At 43.3% G+C, this 22,870-nt stretch overlaps 1 protein-coding gene across 1 annotated transcript in view; it reads right to left on the bottom strand.

The window, feature by feature from the left end:
* Positions 1-22,870, bottom strand: part of DNAH5 (dynein axonemal heavy chain 5) — a 5,174,212-nt gene that overhangs the window by 3,781,740 nt on the left and 1,369,602 nt on the right. The window contains exon 24 of the mRNA XM_078687662.1: positions 4,033-4,268. Coding sequence (XP_078543788.1) covers positions 4,033-4,268 — 236 coding nt within the window. The remainder of the gene's footprint in view (positions 1-4,032; positions 4,269-22,870) is intronic.

Genomic DNA, 22,870 nt, shown 5'->3' with positions numbered 1-22,870 from the left:
TAGGGGCTCATTACGATGGCCTAATGATTGCAACCGCCGAGCCGGCGGTGGAGACCGACACACCATCGTAACGTGAAATACCCCCGCCATATTATGATGGCGGTGGGTATCGCAGTCGACACAAGTCCGTCCACCGCTTTTCTGCTGGTCGGCAATCGTTACAGTTGCCTGCTGGGCAGGGCTGGGACAGTAATATGGTGGCGATGCCTATAAGGCACCGCCAGCCATATTATGATGTGGATGTTTTCAAGGCCTTTCCATGAAAGGCTGGCAGGGATTGGCTTTCGGGGCCTTTTGTGGGCCCCTGTGGGGCGGGGTGCACTTGGGGGGTACCCATGATACTCCCCTGCAGTTCCCTGCACCAGGTGGCAGGTACCACGCGGTGCCTGCCACGTGGTGCAGGGAAATGCTGTGCATGCCCTTTAATATTGTGGACGGAGCTGCAGCCAGCAGCACCGCCCGCAATGGTAAACGGGCAGGATGCATCCTAATTGGGCCAGTGGGACCGCCGCACGTCTGGCAGTCGGTCCCATCCCCATTATGAAGGCGGGCAGACTGATGTCCGCCCACCATCATAATGAGCCCCATAGTGTGAATAGGAATTTCCACTGCTTAGTTTTATGGAGTACTATTAGCTAGCTACAAGAGTATTTGAAGAAGGTCAGGCTAAGGGTGGATTAGTCCTTTACGTTGTAATAAAATCTAATTTCAACATTGCACCTTTGAAGGTAAAACTAAATTGGCTAGTTGGGATAATTATTCTCACCTGGAAAAGATCTGCAGGTCCACATCTTGCCTTTAATATTTATATATTTTAACAATTTGGAGAGTTCACTTGAGAATTGAAAACCTCTGGTTCAAATGCAAGCTAACTTCTTACTTGTGACTTCAACACCAACTTAATATCACCTTGCCAGGTTACATCCTAAACCAAATGTGGAAAATGTTCCCTTAAAGAGGCCCTTATTGTAAAAGGAACACAATTGGAGATTTCCTGTTAAGAAATGTTACACTTACTATATCTACAAGTTTTGAAACGTTGTCATGAAGTAGATTATCCAACAACCCACTCGATTACCCAGAAAGTCTCAGACCTTACTGGACTAAACTCTTTAAGCCTGAAATTTTCAAAAGGTAAAACACTTTCATCCTAAGTGATCACTTTCTGCAACTAATCAATCTTCTATCACAAATCAGCACAGCCATGTAGTGACAACCCAATCTTATGCTTATTCCTTAACAATATTAAAGTAGAAAGAATTAAGTCTGGGACCAATTCAGTACACGAAGCAGTCCTTAGAACTATGTTCATCTAGGGAAGAAACACCCACTGACTTTGGCACGGCAGTGGACTAATTTTGCCTCAAACCAATCGAAAAGTGTACTCACGCTCCTACAGCAAAAGAGAAAAGTCTTGATCCACCAGCCAAAATTAAAAAATGGTTCATGGAAGCACTAGCGGAAGAAAAGTGCAAACTAAATAAGGAACTGAGGTGTAGATCTTCAAACATTTTGAACTGGGTTAGCGTCACAAAAGTGACGCTAACCAGCACAAAATATTATTTTATCAATTTACTTTCCAGAACTAAACTTGCTTTGCATTGGAAAGTACCTTACAAGTAACGCAAAGCAGCACAAGGCATTGGTTTGCGCTACTTAGCGACAAGGGGGCGTTATATGTGTGGTATATGGCCGTTCCTATGCAACCACCTATGCCTTTTGATGCAAAACCCTATCTACAAACAATTGTAGACATGGTTTAGCACTGAAAGTTTACACAATCTGAAAGGAGGCATTAAGTGGATTAATGTTTTCATTTCTCCTTTCTTTTCCTACACTGCATGCGTGCTGCACTGTGCAGAACACTTACAATGTGGGAAGTGTTTAGGCATAGTATTTTGTACAGGAAGGATACCCTTTCTGTACAAAACCTATGCTAGACACAGGTACTCACCTTAGCAACATAGCACTAAGGTGTGTGCCCGGCACACGGCAGCTGAAATCAGTGACAGAATTAGAGAGAGGGGAAGAGAGAACCATAACTCTGCAGATATGGCGCTCACCTGCTCCCTCCCTGTCACGCAACACAGCACAGCATTTTTGACTTCTTTAAAAATCTGCCCTCAAGAGCATTTATGAAACTTCAGTTTCCTACAATTAAGCTCATTAGGTCAATTTACATGAAGGCAATATCAAAAGCCAAATCAGTCTACGGAAATTGCAAATGGGTAATAATACATCAAATCTGTGGCAGAGGACATTAAAAGGTTTTTGGAAATTTGATGTATCACCTGACTTATGGGGAGCAAAGTGCTTTTTTGGGGTTTATTAATCACCTGACTTATGGGGAGCAAAGAGCTATTACCACAAGCATCTCTGAATCAGTCTGGATTAAATATGTACAAACTCTGTTGTACAGCATGTTCCTTGGACATTTCACAGAATTATCTTAAACCATATCTAAACCAACGGCAACAGATCATCAAAAAAAACCTCAAGACAGATTGAGCACCCGACCCAAATGTCCTCCCTCCTGCACCATTTAAAGCTGAGACTCAGTTTTGATCGAATACAATTTTATTTAATAACTATCCGGCTGGTGAAGTTATTCTGCACTTCTGGAGAAGAGTTATAGTCCACCCTAGTTATAAAAATGGTGAAAGAGAAGAGAAGACCCAATTAACTATAGGCTATTGCTTTAATCAATATTGCGGCACACTTTCTCTCCAACCTTTTATTGAATGATCTTGAAGACTTGGCAGAACAACAGAGCCTTATACCTTTGAATCAGATGGGTTTCTGGCAAGGGACTGGAACCACAATAAATCTCATGGCGCTTTCAGTTATTATCAAAGATTCCCTTAGGAATAATCCCTTCTTTATGCGTGCTTAGTTTATTTACAATCAGCTTTTGATAAGGTTTCACAATAAGCTATATGGTCCAAATTAAATTGATGGGGAATACCCCCAGCATTGTTTTGTCCTAGTTGAATCCTGTATCACAATACTTGGGTGACAGTAAAACTAGATGACGGCTCAATAACAACAACAACATTCAAACAAGTGATTGTTTGAAAAAGGGTTGAGTGCTTGCCCCACTTTTATTAAATTTATTTATCTCGGATCTAAATAGAAGTTTGAATATGGCATTTTCAGAGCTCAGTTGCTGACCTGAATTTATTTAGCTAGCCTAAAATAGCTGGATGGCGCAATCCTATTTAGCAAGATCCCTGTTGAATTACAACACTTAATAACTATTTCTCCAGCATACACTAAAAGGAAAGGGTTCAAAATTAACATAGAAATCTGAAATTATGGTTTTCTGCAATCAACAGAAAAAGATTGTGTTATTCGGATGATACAGTTGAAGTAACTAGGACTAGTACATATGTGGGGGCCATCTTTGGCTGTCGGATCAACCTTAAATCACACTTTAAACGATATTGTTGAAATAGTTGTTTGTGCTTGAGATCTGTATTGAAAGAAACCATGGATGTGTTATAAAGGTGGTTGATTACAAGTTTCAATGACTACCTCAAAAGGCATTAAAAAACTCTGCTTTTAAAATTGAAAATAACATTTAAAATAAAAAAAAATCTCCTCCAGAACGTGCATGAATTATACTGTCACTTTATTGAGAATCTAATCATTACAGCAATACCTTCATTTCTTCTTTACATATCGATGTTCACATTATCTTCGGGATAGCCATTTCTCCTTGAACCACCGAAGATAATCGCTGAGTGAACATTGCCTACTTACATTTACCTCTCATTTCCCTGCCCTATAATCCTGCCAGCAAACCACAAACTTTGATATTCTAATGGAGTGAAAAGGGATTGTTTCAGGAATGAGGTATTGCTCCAAAACTAAGGTTTACTTATTTGCATAAACCACTGATTGCTCTGTCTTCATAACCAATTCTATTCTGTTTGATAAAGTGAATGCAAAACAGTAGAATTTTCCATTAGCATTTATGTTTGTCCAGCATAATCAGCATCTTACTAGGAAGAATTCTAATATCTTGATTACCTCAATTGGCCCCACTTGGAAATCTAATGCGATCTGTTGCTCTCTTATATCTTTCAGGGCAGCCATTGCTATTCTTATGTCGTCGAGGTCCTGAATTTGACGGTTCAGCTTTTTGCTAATTTCTTCCACAAAAGTGAAAATGTTTTCCATTTCTGTTCTATATTTCTTGTTGCAGTAACGTCCGAAATCAATCATCCACGTCTTGGTCTCGGCAGTCAGAGCTAGCTTCAGGTCAGCTAAAAAACAAGCATTGTACTTAAGCACAAGAGAAAGAGTCCATGTGCATATATAAACTAATGATTAAACCACTCAAGAAGATGAATCAAAGAAGCAACTAAATCATTTGACACAGGAGACACAGGAGTTTTAAAAATTGTGAGAAAGCAATTTACTGTCATAAACAATAGTAAGTAAGATTGACAAAAAGGTAGGATTACATAGGAGTTTCATAATATTGGGCCTGCAATTGTTATGCATATATAAATAGTTAAAGTTCATTTCGGGATCATAAGAAAAGAAGCAGGCATAAATTGAAATATAGGGTTACTAGAAACAGTGTTATGTACTAGTTACTGTTATGATTTGGACTGTGTCTTAGTTCACAATTTTGTTAAGTTAATGACGCAAAAAGACGTTTTTAGAAATCTGGAAAGAGTATTTACAACTATTTGACATGTAAGTATCACCAAGAAAGACAAAAGCTGAACCCAGGAATGCTTTTTTTCACACACACAAGCCTCTAGGGAGGCTGTGGAAGTGGTGAAGCCGTCTGTAAGAGATGTTTGGTTCAGGTGACAGCCGGGATTGCCCCATACCTATTATTTGTGCAGAATTTGTATGACCACAGCTTCCTGGCTCGCTTTAGGTTAGGAACAATAAGCTGTTGTGTTTCCCCTTAAGGCAATACCTCCAAATTATATTTGTATTTGCCAGTGTGATGAGCAATCAAACCAGACCTTATTGATTTCTTTTGTAATTTCTATCTTCCTTGTGCCAGGAAATTCCTAAAGCCTCTGTTGCGCAGGCACAAATTTACTAAGTGCAAAGCTGCTTGCTCTTCTTACAGCATCTAAATGACCAAGATGCCTGTGTATTTGTCAGGCTCTTTTCGGAGGGGCATTTAACGTGTGAGAAAGGCAATGTTATTCTAAACAACGAATGCTCAATTCTACTTATATCTTATGTCCTGGCTCCCGTCATTTGTATTGTATTACATTATTTCAAATTTTTAGAACAGGTCTTTTTATGTCTGCTTTTGTTCCTGGTATGTATTTCTATTTTCAATGCTGCATTTTAAAATTCTTAAAAATGTGATTGTTTTTATATTATTGTGTGTGTTTTAAATCATATACATCTTTTATGATCATCTGGGAAATTATTGAATAAAGATTATTTGAATTTGAATTTGACATATACGTCAGTAAACCCAAATGAATCCTTAGTGATGGTATCAGTGCGACTTCCTATACCAGGCTGCAAAATAATGCAACATGGATTTTTGTATTATAATATTTGTCCAGTGAATGTTTATGCAACTATTACATTCTGAACCTATTAGTCGTAAAGGAACATTTTGTAATAACATTTTTTTCTCAATATATTTTACTTTTAAAGTAGTCAAAGGTATTTTGACAACCAAGCAATCACACCTGTCATTCCTGCTGATGAATCCACCAATATTCCTAAGAGAGGCTTCACTCAACAGACTCTAGGCAAAATTAGCCTTTTCATATTCATAAAAAGGTGAGGCTTTCCAGATTCATAGTTTGAATTTCAGAATAAAGTAGTAATGCAGGCTTATAAAGGTTAATCATTTCTGTGACACCAAAAAAGGATAAATAATGGATGTACTCATGTTCCACAATACGAGCCCCACTGTAAAAAACATACCCAGACAAAAAAATATCTGTAGAATGGCAGAAATTTTAGAGCCAATGCTTTTTTTTATTAACAACCTGTTTTGGCTCGTTTATCCTTTACAAAAGGGCATCAACTATATGCAAATCACTCTTCAAACCACTCAAAAGAAGCATTCAGTCATAATGGGGTGGCACCTCCCCTCAGCACATCTCTCTAAATACAGTCTATGCACTGCTGCCTTATTGCACCTTACCAGTGAGATTAAATGTTCGCACTGGCCACAGAAAGTGCAGACATATGTATGGGCATACCCCTCCCAGTTAAAAACACTTTGGGCCAATGTTTCCTTTACCTAAGCTGTTCAGATAATAAGCATGGTATCTGTTCAAATCTATCAATATAAACCCAAGATGTTTTTAACAAACACACACACAGTTTTATTCCCAGTACAAACTATTACTGCATCAATCTGAACTCCCTGGTTTTGTGAAGTCACCTTGTGGCATCTCCCCCACTGAAAGTAAATATGGCTCCTTAGCTTCGTTATCAACATACATTTTCAATCAGTGTCCAGTGTATTCTGCTCATCCTTGGCTCTCGAAAAACAGATAACATTTGATTCATCCATTTGGATTGTTCTTCATTGGGTTGCACCATTACATCTATTAACTGACTGAACCCCATGGGATTGCTGGCCAATGCCCAGAGTAAAAACTGCTAATTATTGTCTTTCTAGTTACCTAATATTTTACCTCCCAAAATATCAATGCGGCCCCTATTAGACTATCCCTCAGTGCCATTTCCAGATACCACCCTACTACCCTTCACTGAGATTAACTCCAAAGATCTGGAATTCGGCTTTACTACAGATGTACATTAGGCCGGGCGCCAGGATTCGGGATCTGGGAGGGCCATGGAGAGGCAAGGGTGGGCCATGATGAATAATTGATTTGCGTGGCATCTTCTGGGTAACCGAGACCTGGGTTTGGGAATGCTGGATGGTCTTCTCGGGGATGAGCTGGAAACTCTACCTACTGTGGGGATTCTACTTACTAGCTGTAACTGTATTTCTAAGGGGCTTTTGTGCATAGGTTCTTTATCTCTGGTTCTCCCTGTATAATTCTCCTTTCTTTCTGTTTCACCCTCCAGTCTCCATCTCACCCTACTCTTCTCCCCCTCTGCATCGTCCTGCCTCACCATCTTTCTTCACCTCACTCTCATTCTTCCTCACTGTCCTTCACGCTCTCAACCTCCTGTCTCCCTACAGTGGCCTTCTCTTTCTCTCTGTCTACCTCACCCTAATCTTTCTCCCCTTACACTACCCCCTTTCTGCCTCAATCTTCTCTCTCTATTTTCTTCACTATCCTCTCATTATGCTGCCACATCCACTATATGTTTCTGTCTCTACTCCATTCTGCTCTCTCACTTCACATTTCTTTCTCTGCAATACATTTTTCTCACTCTCTCCCTCACCAGGCTCCTTCTTGTTAGCTCGCCCCTTCACTCTCTCTTCCTCACAGTCCTTCCTCTGTACCTCACCCTCGTCTCTCTCCCCTTTTCTCTTTCCCTTTTTCAACCAATATTCACCTGTCATGACTATGAGTAGGATGTATTTTAATGGTAACTAAGTGGAAATGTATAGCTCATTTGAGTGCCTCAAGACTGAAAGGTCTTTTCTGAATTGTGACTGGCATTTTCCTTCCTATTATTCATTCCTCCATCTAGTCTCTCTTATTTGATCACCCTCTCAGTTTCCATCACCCTAAGCACCCATCACTCTTCTCTCCCTTTAGTTTTTCCACTCTCCTCTTAACTTTCGTTCCCTCCATTCCATTCCATTTTTACAGAGCAAGGCTACCATCAACAGTGGTGTCCTGGCGCTAAACAGCAGATACAACAGATAGGGAAGTGAGGGACAAACTAAGGTAGATCAAACAGCCAGGTTTTCAAAGCCTTCCTGAACTTAAGTTCTGACTCAGCTTACGAAGGTGGTCAGGCAAGGAATTCCAAAGGGAACCAGTTCTCACTGAGAAAGCTTGCCCGCCAATCCTGGCATTTGCAAAGCGAGGGATCCAGAGCAATTCCTGATGATTAGATCGCAAGGCCCTGATCTGGTGACATTTCTGGAGTCTCTGCTTCAGATATCCAGGGTCCTGTCTCTAGACGCTCTGTAAGCCAAGGACAGCGCCTTAAACTCTATTCTTCTTTTGACTGGGAGCCAGTGGAGGCTACGCAGATGAGGGGAGATATGATGGCGGAGTGGCAAGTTTCTAATGAGCCTAGCCGTGGCGTTCTGAATCGTTTACAGTTTCCTAATCAAGTAGGCTGGGAGACCCAAGTACAAGCTGTTGGCATAGTCAAGCTGAGACGTGACTAGAGCATGGACCACCGTTTCCCGGCAGTCCACAGGCAGAAGATTGAGGAATCTCCGCAAGGCTTTCAGTTTCCAAAAGAAGGATACGGAAAATTGACCAATCTGGTCCTTGCCAGAGAGGTTAGAAACAAATTTAAAACCTAGATTTCTAACTGAGGTGACAGGAGTGGGTGGGGGGTTTAGCTCCGCCAGCCACCAGAGATCAGACCGTGGAGGAGAAGGTTGATTAAAAAACAGTACCTCAGTTTTGTCAGCATTTAATTTCAAGCAACTGTCTGTCATCCAGGATGAAATATTGTTCAAACAGAGCTTAAATCTGTCAAATGCAGCCTCTGCGTGATCATTAAAAGATAACACTAGCTGAGTGTCGTCAGCGTATGAGACCTCTCTCACCCCACATTGCTCGACTAACGATGCCAAGGGGGAAAGATAGGCATTAAAAAGAGTAGGGCTCAATGCCGATCCCTGGGGGACTCCACACACAAGAGGACTAGAGGAGGAAAAATGGGGGCGGAGAAATACTTGCTGTGACCGGGTATTGAGAAAAGAGCGGAAACAAGCGAGAGTGGTTCCTGCCACTCCTAAAAGCGCCAGTCTCTCCAGCAGAATCTGGTGCGATACTGTGATAAAAGCTGCGGACAAGTCCAGCAGCACAAGCATTGCAAAGCTCCCCTGGGTTTAAAGATTCATGTATAAGTTCTGCCATTTCCAGCAGGGCTGTCTCTCTGTACTGTAGCCCGATCTAAAGCCATATTGGGAGTCATGGAGATGGTTATTAGCCTCTAGGAAGTCAGATAACTGCCCCGAAAACTTCCTTTTCTAGGATTTTAGCAGGTTCTGGCAGGAGAGAGAACGGCCTAAAGTTCTTAAGTACAGCTGGGTCCGCCTCCTCTTTCTTAAGGATCGGCAGGACATATGCATTTTTCCAGATGGAAGGATAACTGCCCGTTGTCATAGAAGCATTTCAAATCGAGTTTAAATGGGGTCTAAGCAGAGGGGCCAACAGCTTGAAGAATCTAGCTGAGCAGTGGTCAAGGGGCGAGCCAGACATAACTCTGCTCAAATCTAAAAGGGAAGCTTCTGGGCAGAATAGGTTTAAGGTTTAAGGTTTAGATTTATTGCACAGTTAATAAAAACTCACAATTATTAAAACAAGCATATTATAAGACAATCACTAATTTAAAATTTTTGTCCTTAAAATAACAGTTGAGTTCTCCTTGTTTGTTAATAAAACGCATTTTGGTTTGTTGCTGTCCGTCAGGGCACCTTTTGTTTAGGCAGTGCTTCCAGTTGGCCCGGCCACTGTTTCTTTTAGTCTGTTGGCCACAATGTCAAAGAATTTTGTTGTTCTACAGTTTAACTGGGTTTCTCCTGGGTCAAAGCAGAGCATCACAGCCTGCCTGCAACTTGTTATTCCCTTATGAATCCATAAGGGCCGAAGCAGGTAGCGTCTTATATCCAGAAGTTTTGTGCAAATGCAGATTATGTGCCTCAAGTCCTCTTTTCCAGTAGAGCAAAGTCGGCAGCAGTTTGCTACGTTTTCTCTTTTCCAGGGTGCTAAGTGAGGCATTATGGGTATATTGCCAAGGCGCATATTAAGGAACTTGTTTTTTGTTGTCTGCGTAAGACCCGTTGTTAAATACTGTTGTGGCTTAAGAGCTATGTAGCCTTCCAGTACCACCCATCCATGTGCTCTCTTAGCAAGAGTTGCTTTGTCCTCAATGGATGAGACCATATTGGTGACCTTCAATACCATTTTTTTAAAAGTCTTTGGGTCAGTTGCTGACTCCCATAAGCTTGTTAGACCTAGGGTCTCCAATGATTCCATTAGATATTTTCTTGCTGGTGAATTTTCTCTAATGGATAGTTCCGTCCACAGATGGAAGTTTAGGGATCCATACTCTGCGTCTCTGATTTTCCGCCAGATTTTGATGTATGCGCCTCTTCTCTCCACCGATTGTTTCTGCAGCCCAAATTCAAGGCGGATTTGGGCAGGCGAGGTGTAAGTGGGCAAATGGAATATTGCCCTGTAGGCTCGACTGATGGTGTTGTCTAGCGTCGTTGCGTCTTTACCACGCATAGATTCGCTGCCGTAGGTGAGCATTGGCTGTAGGCGAGCTCTTATTACCTGGAGGAGGGGGCCCAGTGTCCAGTCAGGAAGAGCTTTCTGCAACGGCTTTATCGACAGGTGGAATGTCGTGCCCTTCCGCCGGAGAGCATCTAATTGTTGTTTAAATGAGCCGTTGCTGTCTAGTATGATGCCTAAGTATTTGTAGGAGGTTACCTGTTCTAACTTCTGTCCATTCAGTAGCCATGTAAAATTCCGTTTTCTGTGGTGATTGATTGTCATGATTTTTGTTTTATTTAAGTTAATTGTCAGTGAGTTATTTTTGGAAAACGTGTTAGTTTTGTCCAGCAGATGTTGAAGGCCTGTAGGGGACCGGCTAATGAGAACTAAATCGTCTGCATAAAAAAGATTTGACAGTGTGGTGTTGCCCAGCCGTGGACCATGGGATTTAACTGCTTCTAGCTCTCCAGGGAGAGCTGCAAGGAAGAGGTTGAACAACATTGGGACTAGGACGCAACCTTGTTTCAATCCTTTGCTGGTCCCAATTTCTCTTGAAAGGTGCGTCCCCGGTCCCAGTTTTATCCTGACCCAGGTGTTACTGTATAGCAATATTAACTGCTGTAGGAGTGGGCCTGGGATTCCCCAGTCGCTCAGTTTCTGCCAGAGTTTGTGACGGTTTACGTGATCGAATGCGGCGCTGTAATCGATGAAGCACAGACACAGAGAAGTCTTGGTGGCTTTTGCCGCGTCTGCCAGGAGGGTTAGCGCCATGATGTTCGTCGTAGTGCCCTGACCACTGCGAAATCCAGTTTGGGTTGCTGGGATGATGTTCTTTGCGGTTGCCCAGGCTGTCAGATCTTCTAGGATGAGGCCTGCATAGTACTTTGCCTCTGTATCCATCAGGGCTATAAGGCGATAGCTGTTTGGGTCATTCCTGGGGCCCTTTTTGTAAATCGGACTTATTATCGAGCCTCTCCAGGATGTTGGTATTGTTGTTGTTTCCCTTATTTTGAGAAAGACCGGTACACCAAGGTGCTGCTCCAGTAGCCAGCGTAATTTTTATATAGTATTGGCGGAATCCCATTTGGGCCTGGGGCCCCCTCAAGTTTGCCTTTTAGGATTTTTTTCTTGATCCTATCTGCTATTTCTAGGTGTGGGTTATTCTCTATGTCTGCTATTGAGTTGGTGATTGATTTTGGGACTGTGCACACGTTTGGGTTGTGGGGCGGAGAAAATTTCCTTTTGTAGACTGAGGTCTCATCGTTTATGGGTGTGCCGAGGTGTTCGAGGTTCTGGTCGGCATCGTCTGACCAGTCTCCCCCTCTGGGGCTGGTCGTTTTTGAATCGGCTGTGTTAAAGTGTGCAAATAGGTAATTGGCCCAGTTAGATTCAGATATATTAGAGTCAATGCCCTGGTGGCCTGGCTGGTGAAGGGAGTGGATTATTTTCAGGAAACTGGAGCTATTCTTCTGTTTTGAGCTATGGACGATTTTTATCCATTTATCTTCACATTGTTGTCTTTTTAATTCCCAGGTCATCTTTTTTAGTTGTCTTTTTTGAGTCCGAAGCTCCTTTTGAGTGCCTTCATTGTTAGGTTCGTTTCGGAGCTGTTTCAAGGTCTTTTTTATTTCGCGTTTTATGATTTTTATCTCTGGTGTTGTACTTTTTCCATGTGAAGACTGAGTGGTAATCCCTTTGTGGCTTTTCAGCTCGGTAGCATGTTTGGCTCCCAGTTCTGTTGTAAAGCCTTCCCAGGCGTCTAACGGATTTGTGTATGAGCAGGATGCCCGGTGCATGATTATTTTTGCACTAGTTGATAATTCCTCAATCTCTGTGATCTTGCACCTTATTCGTTTATAATTGGCAGTGTATTCTGTACCAATATTACATTTGACCACGATTTTGTTCTCACTAGATACGCCTAGTGTGGCTTCTAAAGGCTGGTGGTCGCTTGAAGCATTTTCCCCAATCTTGAACGAGCAGACTTTTCCATACAGCGGGAGTGTCAACAGCATGTAGTCAAGGTGTGAAGTCGTACTCGTGGAGAAGTGTGCTGGTGGAATATCGTCTTTAAATCGTCCATTAAGGACTCTAAGGTTTAGCTGCTCAAGATATTTCAGTAGCTCGATTGAGGTTTTTGTATGTTTGTTGGGAAACGGAGTTGTTTGGCTTGGGATAGCCCAAACGGTGTCCATTTCCTTGGTCATTTCATCTGCTGGTTTGATTTCAAACAGGTGAAGGTTAAAATCTCCTGCCACTAGTGTGTTCTCCATTTCCCTGTCCACCATGAGTCTTGTCAGTTCTTTGGTAAGTTCTCTGGAGCCCAAACGTCTGTGCTTTGGGTGTATGTATACGTTGATAATGTACAACTGTTCGGTTGCCTGATTGTTTGTAATTGTTACTGATAGCGCCTGTATCATGTTTGGGGGAGTAAGGCTTACTTTTATCATTTCCGTTGTCCCGATTGTTGAGTTCGAGGCGAAGATAGCCAAGCCTCCTGAACTGTGGCCATATTGAGAGCTTTTGATTGCCGGGTACGTTTGAGTTGTGAAACCTTGTAGTGCGATGTCATTTATTTCCCATGTTTCCTGAAGGAGGATCAGATCGAAGGATCTTAAATAATTTAAGATCTCGGGGTCCTCCAATTTGTCTAGGAGGCCGTTGATGTTCCAATTACATATTTTTATTTTGGGGGTGGCTGTAGGATTGACGGTTGAGGCTGATGTTCTTTGTCAGTTTGTGTCTCCACCGGGTATGGTGCGTGTTAGTAGTTGTGCTCTATGTGATTCTAGCTGGGAGAAGCTTAGGTGTCGGTGTGGTGGCAGGTGTATTGCCGGTCCCGGTGAGTGGCTCCGTGCACCTTTCAAGATTGATTTAGCCTTTTTAGGGTATTCTTGTTTTATTTCTTCAAGAAGCAGAGTCGGGTAAGCGGGCCTGATTTCCACTTCTAACTTAATTCCCCACTGGGAGAATCTAAGTGTTTCCTCCATGATTAAGTTTGCAACATCTTGTGTTGCCCATCTGGTCTTTGTTGTTTCGTTTCCACTTATGTGAGAAGCTTGAAGAAATTCAAGTTCTAGCAGGTCTGTGGTCTGTATATTTTTTAGGTTGTCGATTGAGTTGACCAGCCTTAGTATGTTGCCCCTGTTTAATGTATCCACTCTTCCTCTGGATTTAAATTCAGGAATAAAAAGAATTATGTCGGGTTCCTCTGTGGGCTGTAATGTCTGCTGTGACTGTCTCGCCAGTTCGCTTGGCCCTTTTGAATATTGACTGGTGGGTATTGTAAGGTTGTGAATAAAATTTGCCCACCAGGGTTGGTCTTTAGGCTGGTCGCTTTCTGTTTTAGTGATATATGATATTGTGGGGTCCCCCTTTGTCTCACTGCTGATGGTCTTGGTGTTTTTGTAAGTAGTGGTAGTTAGGAGGTCGGTGGTTGTAAGTTTAGTTTTAACTTTAACGGGCTCGTCATGGGCCTGTTTTCCAACCGCCCAGGTCCATTGCTTTGTTGCTGCTTGGCTATCGCCTTGGCCTATGTGTGTCGGTTCTGATGAGTTGTTAGTTGTTGAGTTTTTTGTTTGGCCGGAGGGGAGTTCCTCTGTCTGTTTGAGGGTTTTCTCTTTTGGGAAAGACGGGGTTCGCATGCCCTCTCCGTCTTGCGTCTGTGCATCTGTAGATTTTTTAAGTTGAGGTGAAGCGCTGGAGTGGTGCTTATTTGCTTCTGGCGGTACACCCCCCCCAGCGTGCTTGGCTGTTGGTTCTCTTCTATACTGTGGTGCTTGTTTGATATTGGCGGGTCAGGGTTCCCCAATGTAATTAGCTGACGGTTCTCTTCTGTACAGACTGCGTCAACTTGCTTCCTGTTCCTACCCTTCCCTTTTTGTTTACGTCCGGTGCGCGCGTTCATTGGGCTGCCCGATTGCTCAACGTGTTTTCTTGTCGAGATGTTATGGGGGGACTCTTCTATTGAAGTGTTGGAATTTGGTTGTTGGCTCCGTTGCATTTTGGCTTTGTTTAAGTTATTATCAGTCCCTTGTGGGCTTTTATTGTGGAGTGGTGTGACGGGCCTTTCCTTTGTTGTGAGGAATTTTGAGGTGTTTGATTTTATGTCCTCCAGAAGATTGCCCAACATTGTGGGTAATGATGATAATTTGTCAACAATAGGTGAGCAGACACAATCCGTTCTTACAATCTGGGATAGTTTTACTGACTCTTGTCCTCTTTTTATAAGGCCATTAAGATCTGCGAGTTTTCTATCGATCCCCATTGTGGCCTCTGCCAGCCTTTGCAGCACAATTAATTGTAGATCTAATTTGTCAGATTGATACTGGAGCGCTGTTGAGGACAGTTGGATAGTGTTGAGTAAAGTTACCCAGAAGGTATCAGTAGTATCCCTTGCCCCCGCATTGGGAATAGTTAGACTCTCTTTGCTGGTGTTGTTTGTCGGGTCCTTTGTGTTGTATGCTGCCTCCAGTTCGATCCATTCTTGATGTTCCAAGAAGGTCATGTCCCTATCTAGGGAGGGTGAGATCTCGTCTGCCCTTATTGGAGAGGAGTTTGCGGGTTCTATTTTCGCACCCTGGGTTACATGGGCCTTGGTTTTGTCTAGAGGTTTTAGTTCGGCTTGTTGGATGACTTCGTTACCTCGAGCCAGTGCTGTTCCTAGATCGTGTTTAACTTCTTCTCCTAGCGGCTGGGTGAGTGAAGGAGAGAGTGTTGAAAGTGACTTACCACTTTCTTCGTTGTTACTAGGGTATCCCTGTGGCTCTACCGGCTCTAGGACACGAGTGCTCGGTTTTTCTTCCTCCAGCGGAAGACTGGATTGGCTTATTACCTGATTTTCTTCCTCTATTATTGAGGTGTGACTGGCTACGCTTTCTTGTGTCGTAAGGTTGCTATAGTCTTGTCTCCACTGTTCCCATTGTTCTCCTTCCCCTGCTATGCTTTTGATGTTTGCCGTGATCTCTTTTAGGTTTGATGGAGTGTGTATTACAGCAAATTAGCTGGAGTCTCAGGGGGAAAGAAAAAGGGTGCAGGCCGCCCCCCACTCAAGCCATAATACACAGAAACAGGCCTGTCGCACTCGACACTCTTATTTTAATTTTTAATATTGCATGGGTTATGGTGAAACAAAATTTCAATGCACTGCATAACAAACGGGATGGGCGTGTCATAGAACCACTCCAGCTCTCCCAGGGCCCGCGCTGCTGCCACTAGCGTGGCGTCCTGGGGGATGCTGGTGTAGAGTGACTCGATGTCGATGGTCACTAGTAGTTGCAAGTCAGGATCAAACTGCACTCCCTCGAGGACATTTAAAATGTCAGTCGTGTCCTGGACATAGGACTCCTGAGTGATCACTGCCTCACGCAGAAAGAAGTCCGCGAATTGCGATAGGGGCTCCAGTACTGACTGGATGCCCGACACTATCGGGCGTCCTGGGGGTGGTCTCTGGGGTTTGTGGATCTTCGGCAAGATGTAAAACGCCAGAATGCGAGACTTTTTGTTGACAATAAAGTCCGCCTCTTTAGGTGTTATCCACTTCTTATCTAATGCATCTGCCACCATGCTTGTAATCAGTTCAAGTAAGTCAGGTGTTGGATCTCTGGCAAGGGGGTGGTAGTTGGTACGTACATTCAGTAATCTCAGTATTTCATCCTCATAATCGCATGTGTTTAACACGACGACAGCACCCCCCTTGTCAGCCTGTTTGATGGTTAACAGTGGGTTATCTTGAAGGGATTTAACAGCTTGCCAGTCCAATTTGCTCATATTGCAACCCTGATGTAGATGGGGGGCTTGTTCTAAAGTGGCCACGTCATAAAGCACTTTCTGTTCGAACACTGCCGTGCGTGTACCGTGTTAATTTCTGACATTTGAATGGGTGTGAATAGCCAGAAGACACTTGGCTGGTGGTAATAAAAATGTTGTATCACCATAACCCATGCAATATTAAAAATTAAAATAAGAGTGTTGAGTGGGACAGGCCTGTTTCTGTGTATTGTGTGTATTACAGCTACTGTGAGATTTGAGGGTTGAGGCGAGGGGTTGTTTGTGTCAACTGGTGGCAAGGGAGTTTGAAGGCCTGTGACCGAGTCATTTGACGAGTAAATCACGTTTCCTGGGTTTTTAAGAAAGGCAAATTTTGTGTACATTTTCGGCTGATAATTGTGTTGCGTTTTCGCTGGCTGATCCGCTAGGATGATTAGGTCTTTAGAGTATTTCTTTTTATTATTTTTATTACTTTTTGATTGATCTAAAGGTGAAGTTGATATTGAAGTTGAGGATGGAATGGGAGTGGGAGTATGGGCTGTGTTCGTTTGTAGCCCCTCTTTTGTACCGCAATGGCTTTCTTTATGGTTATAGTCCAGTGAATTGGAGGTGCTCGGGGAGTAGCTAGAGTCCTTATTGCTGACTGGTCGCTTGCTTTCTTCCGCTGTCTCTAAGCCCATTGACGTGTTGTTCCTTTTCCGTTTTGCCGGTTGCCTTGATAGAGGTCTTCTTTCTTTCCCTGACCTCATGGTAGTCCTCGTATGTCCCTGTCAGTGCCTCCCCCGCGTTTGTTGTTCGTCTGCCTCTTCTGTCTCGTCTGTCTCTTCTCTCACTCTCTTCTATTCCCTTCCAACTTATGCGTGTCGTTGTAGAAGAGTGAGGCAGGATGGCCTGGATAAATGCTTGTCTTTTGGAGGCAGTTTTGTTTGTCAGATGAATCGCAGCAGGGGGGGGTCTCAGATGTCGGGGCATAGGAGTTCTGATCTTCTGACGATACTCTGCGCTGCAGACTGCTGACTAGAGACTGGAGACCGCGGAGACCGCGTTGCTAGGCCTCCAGGCACAAGTCGGTCTCTCGGACACTTTCAGTAAGATGTAAAATGTGAAATGTGAAAGGTGAGCGTCCAGTGATGATCCGATTTTTTGTGCGTCTTATGTGTGATGCAGAATGGTTTGCTAAATGGCTTGCTGCCTTTCTGTGCCTCTGGATGCTTTGGTACTTCAGAGTAAAGTTACTAGATGATACTAGATTTGCTGAGAGTTTTCTGTGTAATTGTATGGTAAATTTATCGTATCTTTAGCGTGGCTCGCGGCTCGCAGCTTTTAGGGGCGCATGCTGTTCTCACCTCTGCCGCTTGATGTAGCTGCCACCTCCGCCACCTCCGCCGTCGCCGCCGCCGCCGCCGCTCCCTTGAGCTGGCTGCTGGCTGCGTGAGTAGAGAAGAGAGTGAGGGAGCAAGGAGGCAAGGGTTTTCAGCCGGGGCAGCTGACCGTTGGAAACCATTGGAAACGCCTCTCGCCTCTCCCGGCCACCGGTGCCCGGCTCCCCGCTCCCTGCAGCCCCCGATGGCCCGTGGGGGCGTGGGCTCCGTCGGACTCGGCTCAGCTCACCCCTTCCTCTCGGCGTTTGACCCGCTTGAATTGCTTGGACCGCGGCGTGCGGCGTGCGGTTTACACGGCTCGCCTCGGCAGCACGACAGCAAGACTGCTCAGCTCAGCGACTCGACAGCTCAACAGCGCCACCTCCAGATTCTACACTGGTTAGAATAGGCAAAATTCAGCCCAAACACTGGGCGGACAGGAGACGGAAAAGTCGTGGTAGGAGACCCTGTCATGGTGAAGGAGGAATAAATAGCTTGAACCTTGTCCTGAAAGAAAGTCGATAAATTATCACATAGAGTGACAGAGGGAGAAATGGTGCTCTTCATAGCTTGCAATTTCATAAAGCCCTGCACAATCTAAAAGGCTTCCTTAGAGGAGTTATCAAAAGCCTTAATTTGGTTGGCAACGTAATTTCTGATGTTAGAGCGTTTGAGCCCATGGAGTTTTTTTAGTGAATTGTAGGTGTTCCGCCAAGCACGCTCTAGCTTCTTGCATGAGCTTTTCTCCAAACGGAGTTCTGTAGTCAACCAAGGAGCAGAGTGCTTATTCCTGGCCAATTTCATGGTTTTGGTGTGGCGCAATTGTATCAAGGGCTGAGGTGACCCAGCAATTAAAAGTAGATGCATCGTTGCTGAGATCACCCGTAAGCTGAGGAGGGGCACTATGAAGAACTGGACCCATGGACTCAAGAGAGACCTTCCTCCAGTGTCTCCTTTCCTCAGACAAAGCCTGGAATTATTGTTCCAGAGAATGCTGGACAGACTAAAAGGAACTAGCCGGTGGTCAGACCAGGTTAATGGAACAGGGACTTCTACTTTCAGTGTGGGATCATTCGAGAAAATGATATCCAGCGTGTGGCCAGCCAAATGTGTGGGCGCAAATACCATTTGAGTCAGATTTAACCTCCTGAGAGTGTCAGTCACCTGTGATGCCACGGAACAGTTGTCGTTGTCCATGTAGACGTTAAAGTCACCGAGGACAGTAAAGTTGGCATGTCTCAGTGATATATCGGCAATAATGTCGCAAAGCTCTAGTAGGTGGGCAGACACCGAATCCGGGGATATATAGACCAAAATTCTTGCAATGAAGAACACAGGGGAGATTTTGATGCAGAAAGACATCGCCTTAATCAACCCCACGTTCTCAATTCTCTTGCAGGAGATCTCCCAACCATCTCTCAGAATAATTGCAAGCCCAACCCCCAACTTATTGTCAGCCCGATTAACCGTGGAAATCTTAAAACCCTCCAGTATAGCCAGCATTATATCAGGGTTGGTACTTTCTCTTAACCAAGTTTCGGTTAGGAACATAAGATTCCAAGAATCTGACTCAAGAGTGAGCCCGATATTGTCAGCATGTTTGTCCCTACACAACGTTTAACATTTGATCATTCCCCATTCGAAATACCTTTGTTTTTCATTATCCTAAAATGTTATCAGCCTCATCCTCCACCTTCACCCTTCCCTAATTCTCACTCTGTACTCACCACTCGTCCTATTCTCAGTTCAGGTCTGTCACCTCCATTGCTCATTGTTCTCCTGCTACATCCACCTTCATCCAGCTCTAACACCAGCTTCCTCACATTCTCTTTATGACACACATCACTATTTACTCCCCCGCAATCAGCCGTTCTGTCATATTTATTCTCTTCCCTTCTCACTATTTAAGTCTTTTTTCCTCCAGTTCTTATCTTCCCATTCTATTTTCTCATTCTTCCTTTTTTCCTTACCCTCATCTTTCCTATCCTCATACTCCAATCAACCTCCATTTCTCAACTCTGCACCATTTCTATCATCATTTCCTCTTGTCAAGTTTTTAGGCATTTTGAGTAAGATCACTACCGTTTCGAGCCACAGTTGTGGAAGCTGTGGACCTGAGTTTTTCAGGTCTTCTGATGAAAGGACACCACCATATCCAGAGCTGCAAGTTAATCGATAGTGGATAACATTAGTGGGGTAATCTACCATTACTTCGCAGCCATTATTTCGACTTACCATTAGTGCACATTTTTTACTTAGCAGGATCTTTTACTACGCATGGTTTTACTTAGCATGCTTTAACTTTGCATATGCTGTTACTTTGCATGTGCCGTTACTTCGCAAATTAAATTACTTGTAGACTATACCCCACGACGTGCACCATGAAGCAGGAGAAGAGTGGATCCAAGGTTGCAGGTAAAGAGAGCGACCAAGAGGAGAGAGAGGTAAGTGGGGTAGTGTAGTTTTTAGGGTCATGCAGGGCGTTATCATTAAGGTTTAAGGGTTTTGTGTGTGTAGTGTAGAGTAGTGTATATGGGTTGTAGTGTATCTGTAGTGTAGGGGTAGTATTTTAGGGTTTAGGGTAGTGTTGTAGTGTATGTGTAGTGTAGAAGGTAGTGTTTTAGGGTTTAGGGTAGTGTTGTAGTGTATGTGTAGTGTTGGGGGTAGTGTTTTAGGGTTTAGGGTAGTGTTGTAGTGTATGTGTAGTGTAGGGGTAGTGTTTTAGGGTTTAGGGTAGTGTTGTAGTGTATGTGTAGTGTAGGGGGTAGTGTTTCAGGGTTTAGGGTAGTGTTGTAGTGTATGTGTAGTGTAGGGTAGTGTTTTAGGGTTTAGGGTAGTGTTGTAGTGTATGTGTAGTGTAGGGTAGTGTATTAGGGTTTAGGATAGTGCTGTAGTGTATGTGTAGTGTAGGGGGTAGTGTTTTAGGGTTTAGGGTGGTGTTGTAGTGTATGTGTAGTATAGGGTAATGTTTTAGTGTTTAGGGTAGTGCTGAAGTGTATGTGTAGTGTAGGGTAGTGTTTTAGGGTTTAGGGTGGTCTTGTAGTGTATGTGTAGTATAGGGTAATGTTGTTGGGTTTAGGGTAGTGTTGTAGTGTATGTGTAGTGTAGGGGGTAGTGTTTTAGGATTTAGTATAATGTTGTAGTGTATGTGTAGTGTAGAGGGTAGTGTTTTAGGGTTTAGGGTAGTGCTGTAGTGTATGTGTAGTGTGGGGGGTAGTGTATTAGGGTTTAGGGTAGTGTCGGGGAGTCGTACAGAGTAGTGTTAGAGTGAAGTGCACGGACTGGGGTAAGGGGGACGGTTGTGTAGGGGTAGAGTATTAATGTTTAGGGTAGTGTAGTGATGTTAGAGTAGTGTAGGGTAGAGTAGTGTTTGAGGGTTACTTTATGATCCGAAATGTAATTCATATCTTAAAGGTATTTTTTTTTAAAATAGATTCTGTATGCGTAGTAAAAACCTGCGAAGTAATGTACTGCTAAGTAATGCCACTTTAATGGTTTGCTATGTTTATGCGAAGTAATGGCATGCGTTATAAAATGCTGCTAAATAAAGGCACTTGCGAAGTAAAAACTTCGAAATAAAAGCATGATAAGTAATGGCATGCTAAGTAACATCATACATTCCATTAGTGGTCTAAGTGGGCTATATGCTCTGCTTTTCAAAATGCGCCACAACACAATTATTTGAAGCTCAAATAACTGTTTTGTTTATCCAGGTCAGGGCCACCTAAAAGCTCAATATTTTTATATTGATGGCAGGAAATAAACAATTTTTACAGCGCCTGCTGTGCCAATTTTGAGTAAAAAGTAATATTTGAACTTATGAAGCCACAGATTGTAGGAACAAGCAAGTGCATTACCCCAGTAAAGTATCTTATCGGTTTAGGATCGAGGGGTTACACCAACCCTAGAATCCATTTCTGTCAATGTGACATAAAAGAGAGAATTCGTTGGTGGGAGAGAATAAAATAAGTGCACAGCTCCTTGTGCCCCAACCGGTGCCGTCTGTGCCTTAAATGCCTTCTTCTTATTTTATAATCTCAGTTAGCATTCCTGTAGATTGCAGTAGGCAGGACGATGGCAGCACATGTTGTCAGTGCTGCCACAGAATAGCTGACAATACTGTTCTTTGTAGAACATGAACTTGCTCTGCTCCTGCCCATGCTGTGTGTGTTTTGTTAGTAAAACTTGGAAAGATTGTTTTTTTATTCAGAAAAGTCAAAACGTATGGCATTGGTAGTGTATGCTTTCAAATTGTGTGGCAAGTTAAGAATAGAGTCGCAGCAGGAAGAAAATAAAACAAACCACTACCAAGATATACAATTATTGCATGCATATTTTCAATTACTTTTCTTGGGATCGCAAAATCCTATACGATTATTGCTGAGATGTGCATGGCCACTTTACATATCCAGCCGGGAAGGACCAAAGTATGCAGTAGGGTGTACTAAATTATGCGACAAGAAAAGGTAAATGATGCGGCCTATTTTGATGCAGTATTCACAATTTTCAAGTTTGTACACATATTAACAATGTACGGGCAAACGTTTCACCTCATTAATATCACTATAACACCTAAATACAGCAATAGAGAGGTGACCTGCCTATTTGTGAAAAAAGGCCTGCTACCTCGTGGCAACACGTGAGAGTGTTTTAAAAAAAAACATTTTTAATCATTTGACCCAAAAACATTATTTTTTAAATGTGCAAATTATGCAGAAGATGATGGACTAGGTGGCAAGTGCAGCCGATCCATAATTATGCAGAAACCAATACAACGACTGAATCACAAAATTCCAGCAACTCTGGCCTTATGTCATCTCTTAAGCACTCTGTAATGGGATAGAGTGTGTGTGTGTGCCTTTCAGTGCCCTAGATTTCAACACCTGTGGCCAGTGTACTTCATGGCTCCTGGCTTCTGGCATGGTAAGTCACGAAAAGAAACTGACATCAGTGCGCCTACGTGGCGCCTATATAGGTGCCGCGGATGTCACTTCCACTGTGGATGTCACTTCTGGTGCAGACATGCCGACAACTCATGTGGAGCTGAACGACGCCACCTACCGGCACACAGAGGTAGTACTCACAAAAAATCTTCCAGATCCAGGCTGATGCCTGGGAAATTCAATGGTAAGGAATCGGCAGCCTGATATAGTCTCTACCAGATGAATCATTACAGAAGGTAAGTAATTTGCTCTTCTAAACACCATTATGACACCATTATACCCCTGCTCATTGTATCCAGTTCCTAGGTTACAAAGTGAATATCTATGTAGACCCTTCAGAGCAGGTAGACTAATGTGACTCACGTAGATTAATTGTCCATACCCTGAAGTGTGCCCTGGTATGCCACATAAATATCACTCACCTCACTTTCTCCTCTTGCGCCCCATCTCCTCTGCCCAAACT

This window comes from Lissotriton helveticus, chromosome 4_1 (genome assembly GCF_964261635.1).
Source record: "Lissotriton helveticus chromosome 4_1, aLisHel1.1, whole genome shotgun sequence".
Classification (NCBI taxonomy): Eukaryota; Metazoa; Chordata; class Amphibia; order Caudata; family Salamandridae; genus Lissotriton; species Lissotriton helveticus.
Note: the sequence above shows the minus strand (reverse complement) of the source record. Positions and strands in the feature narration are given on the sequence as shown.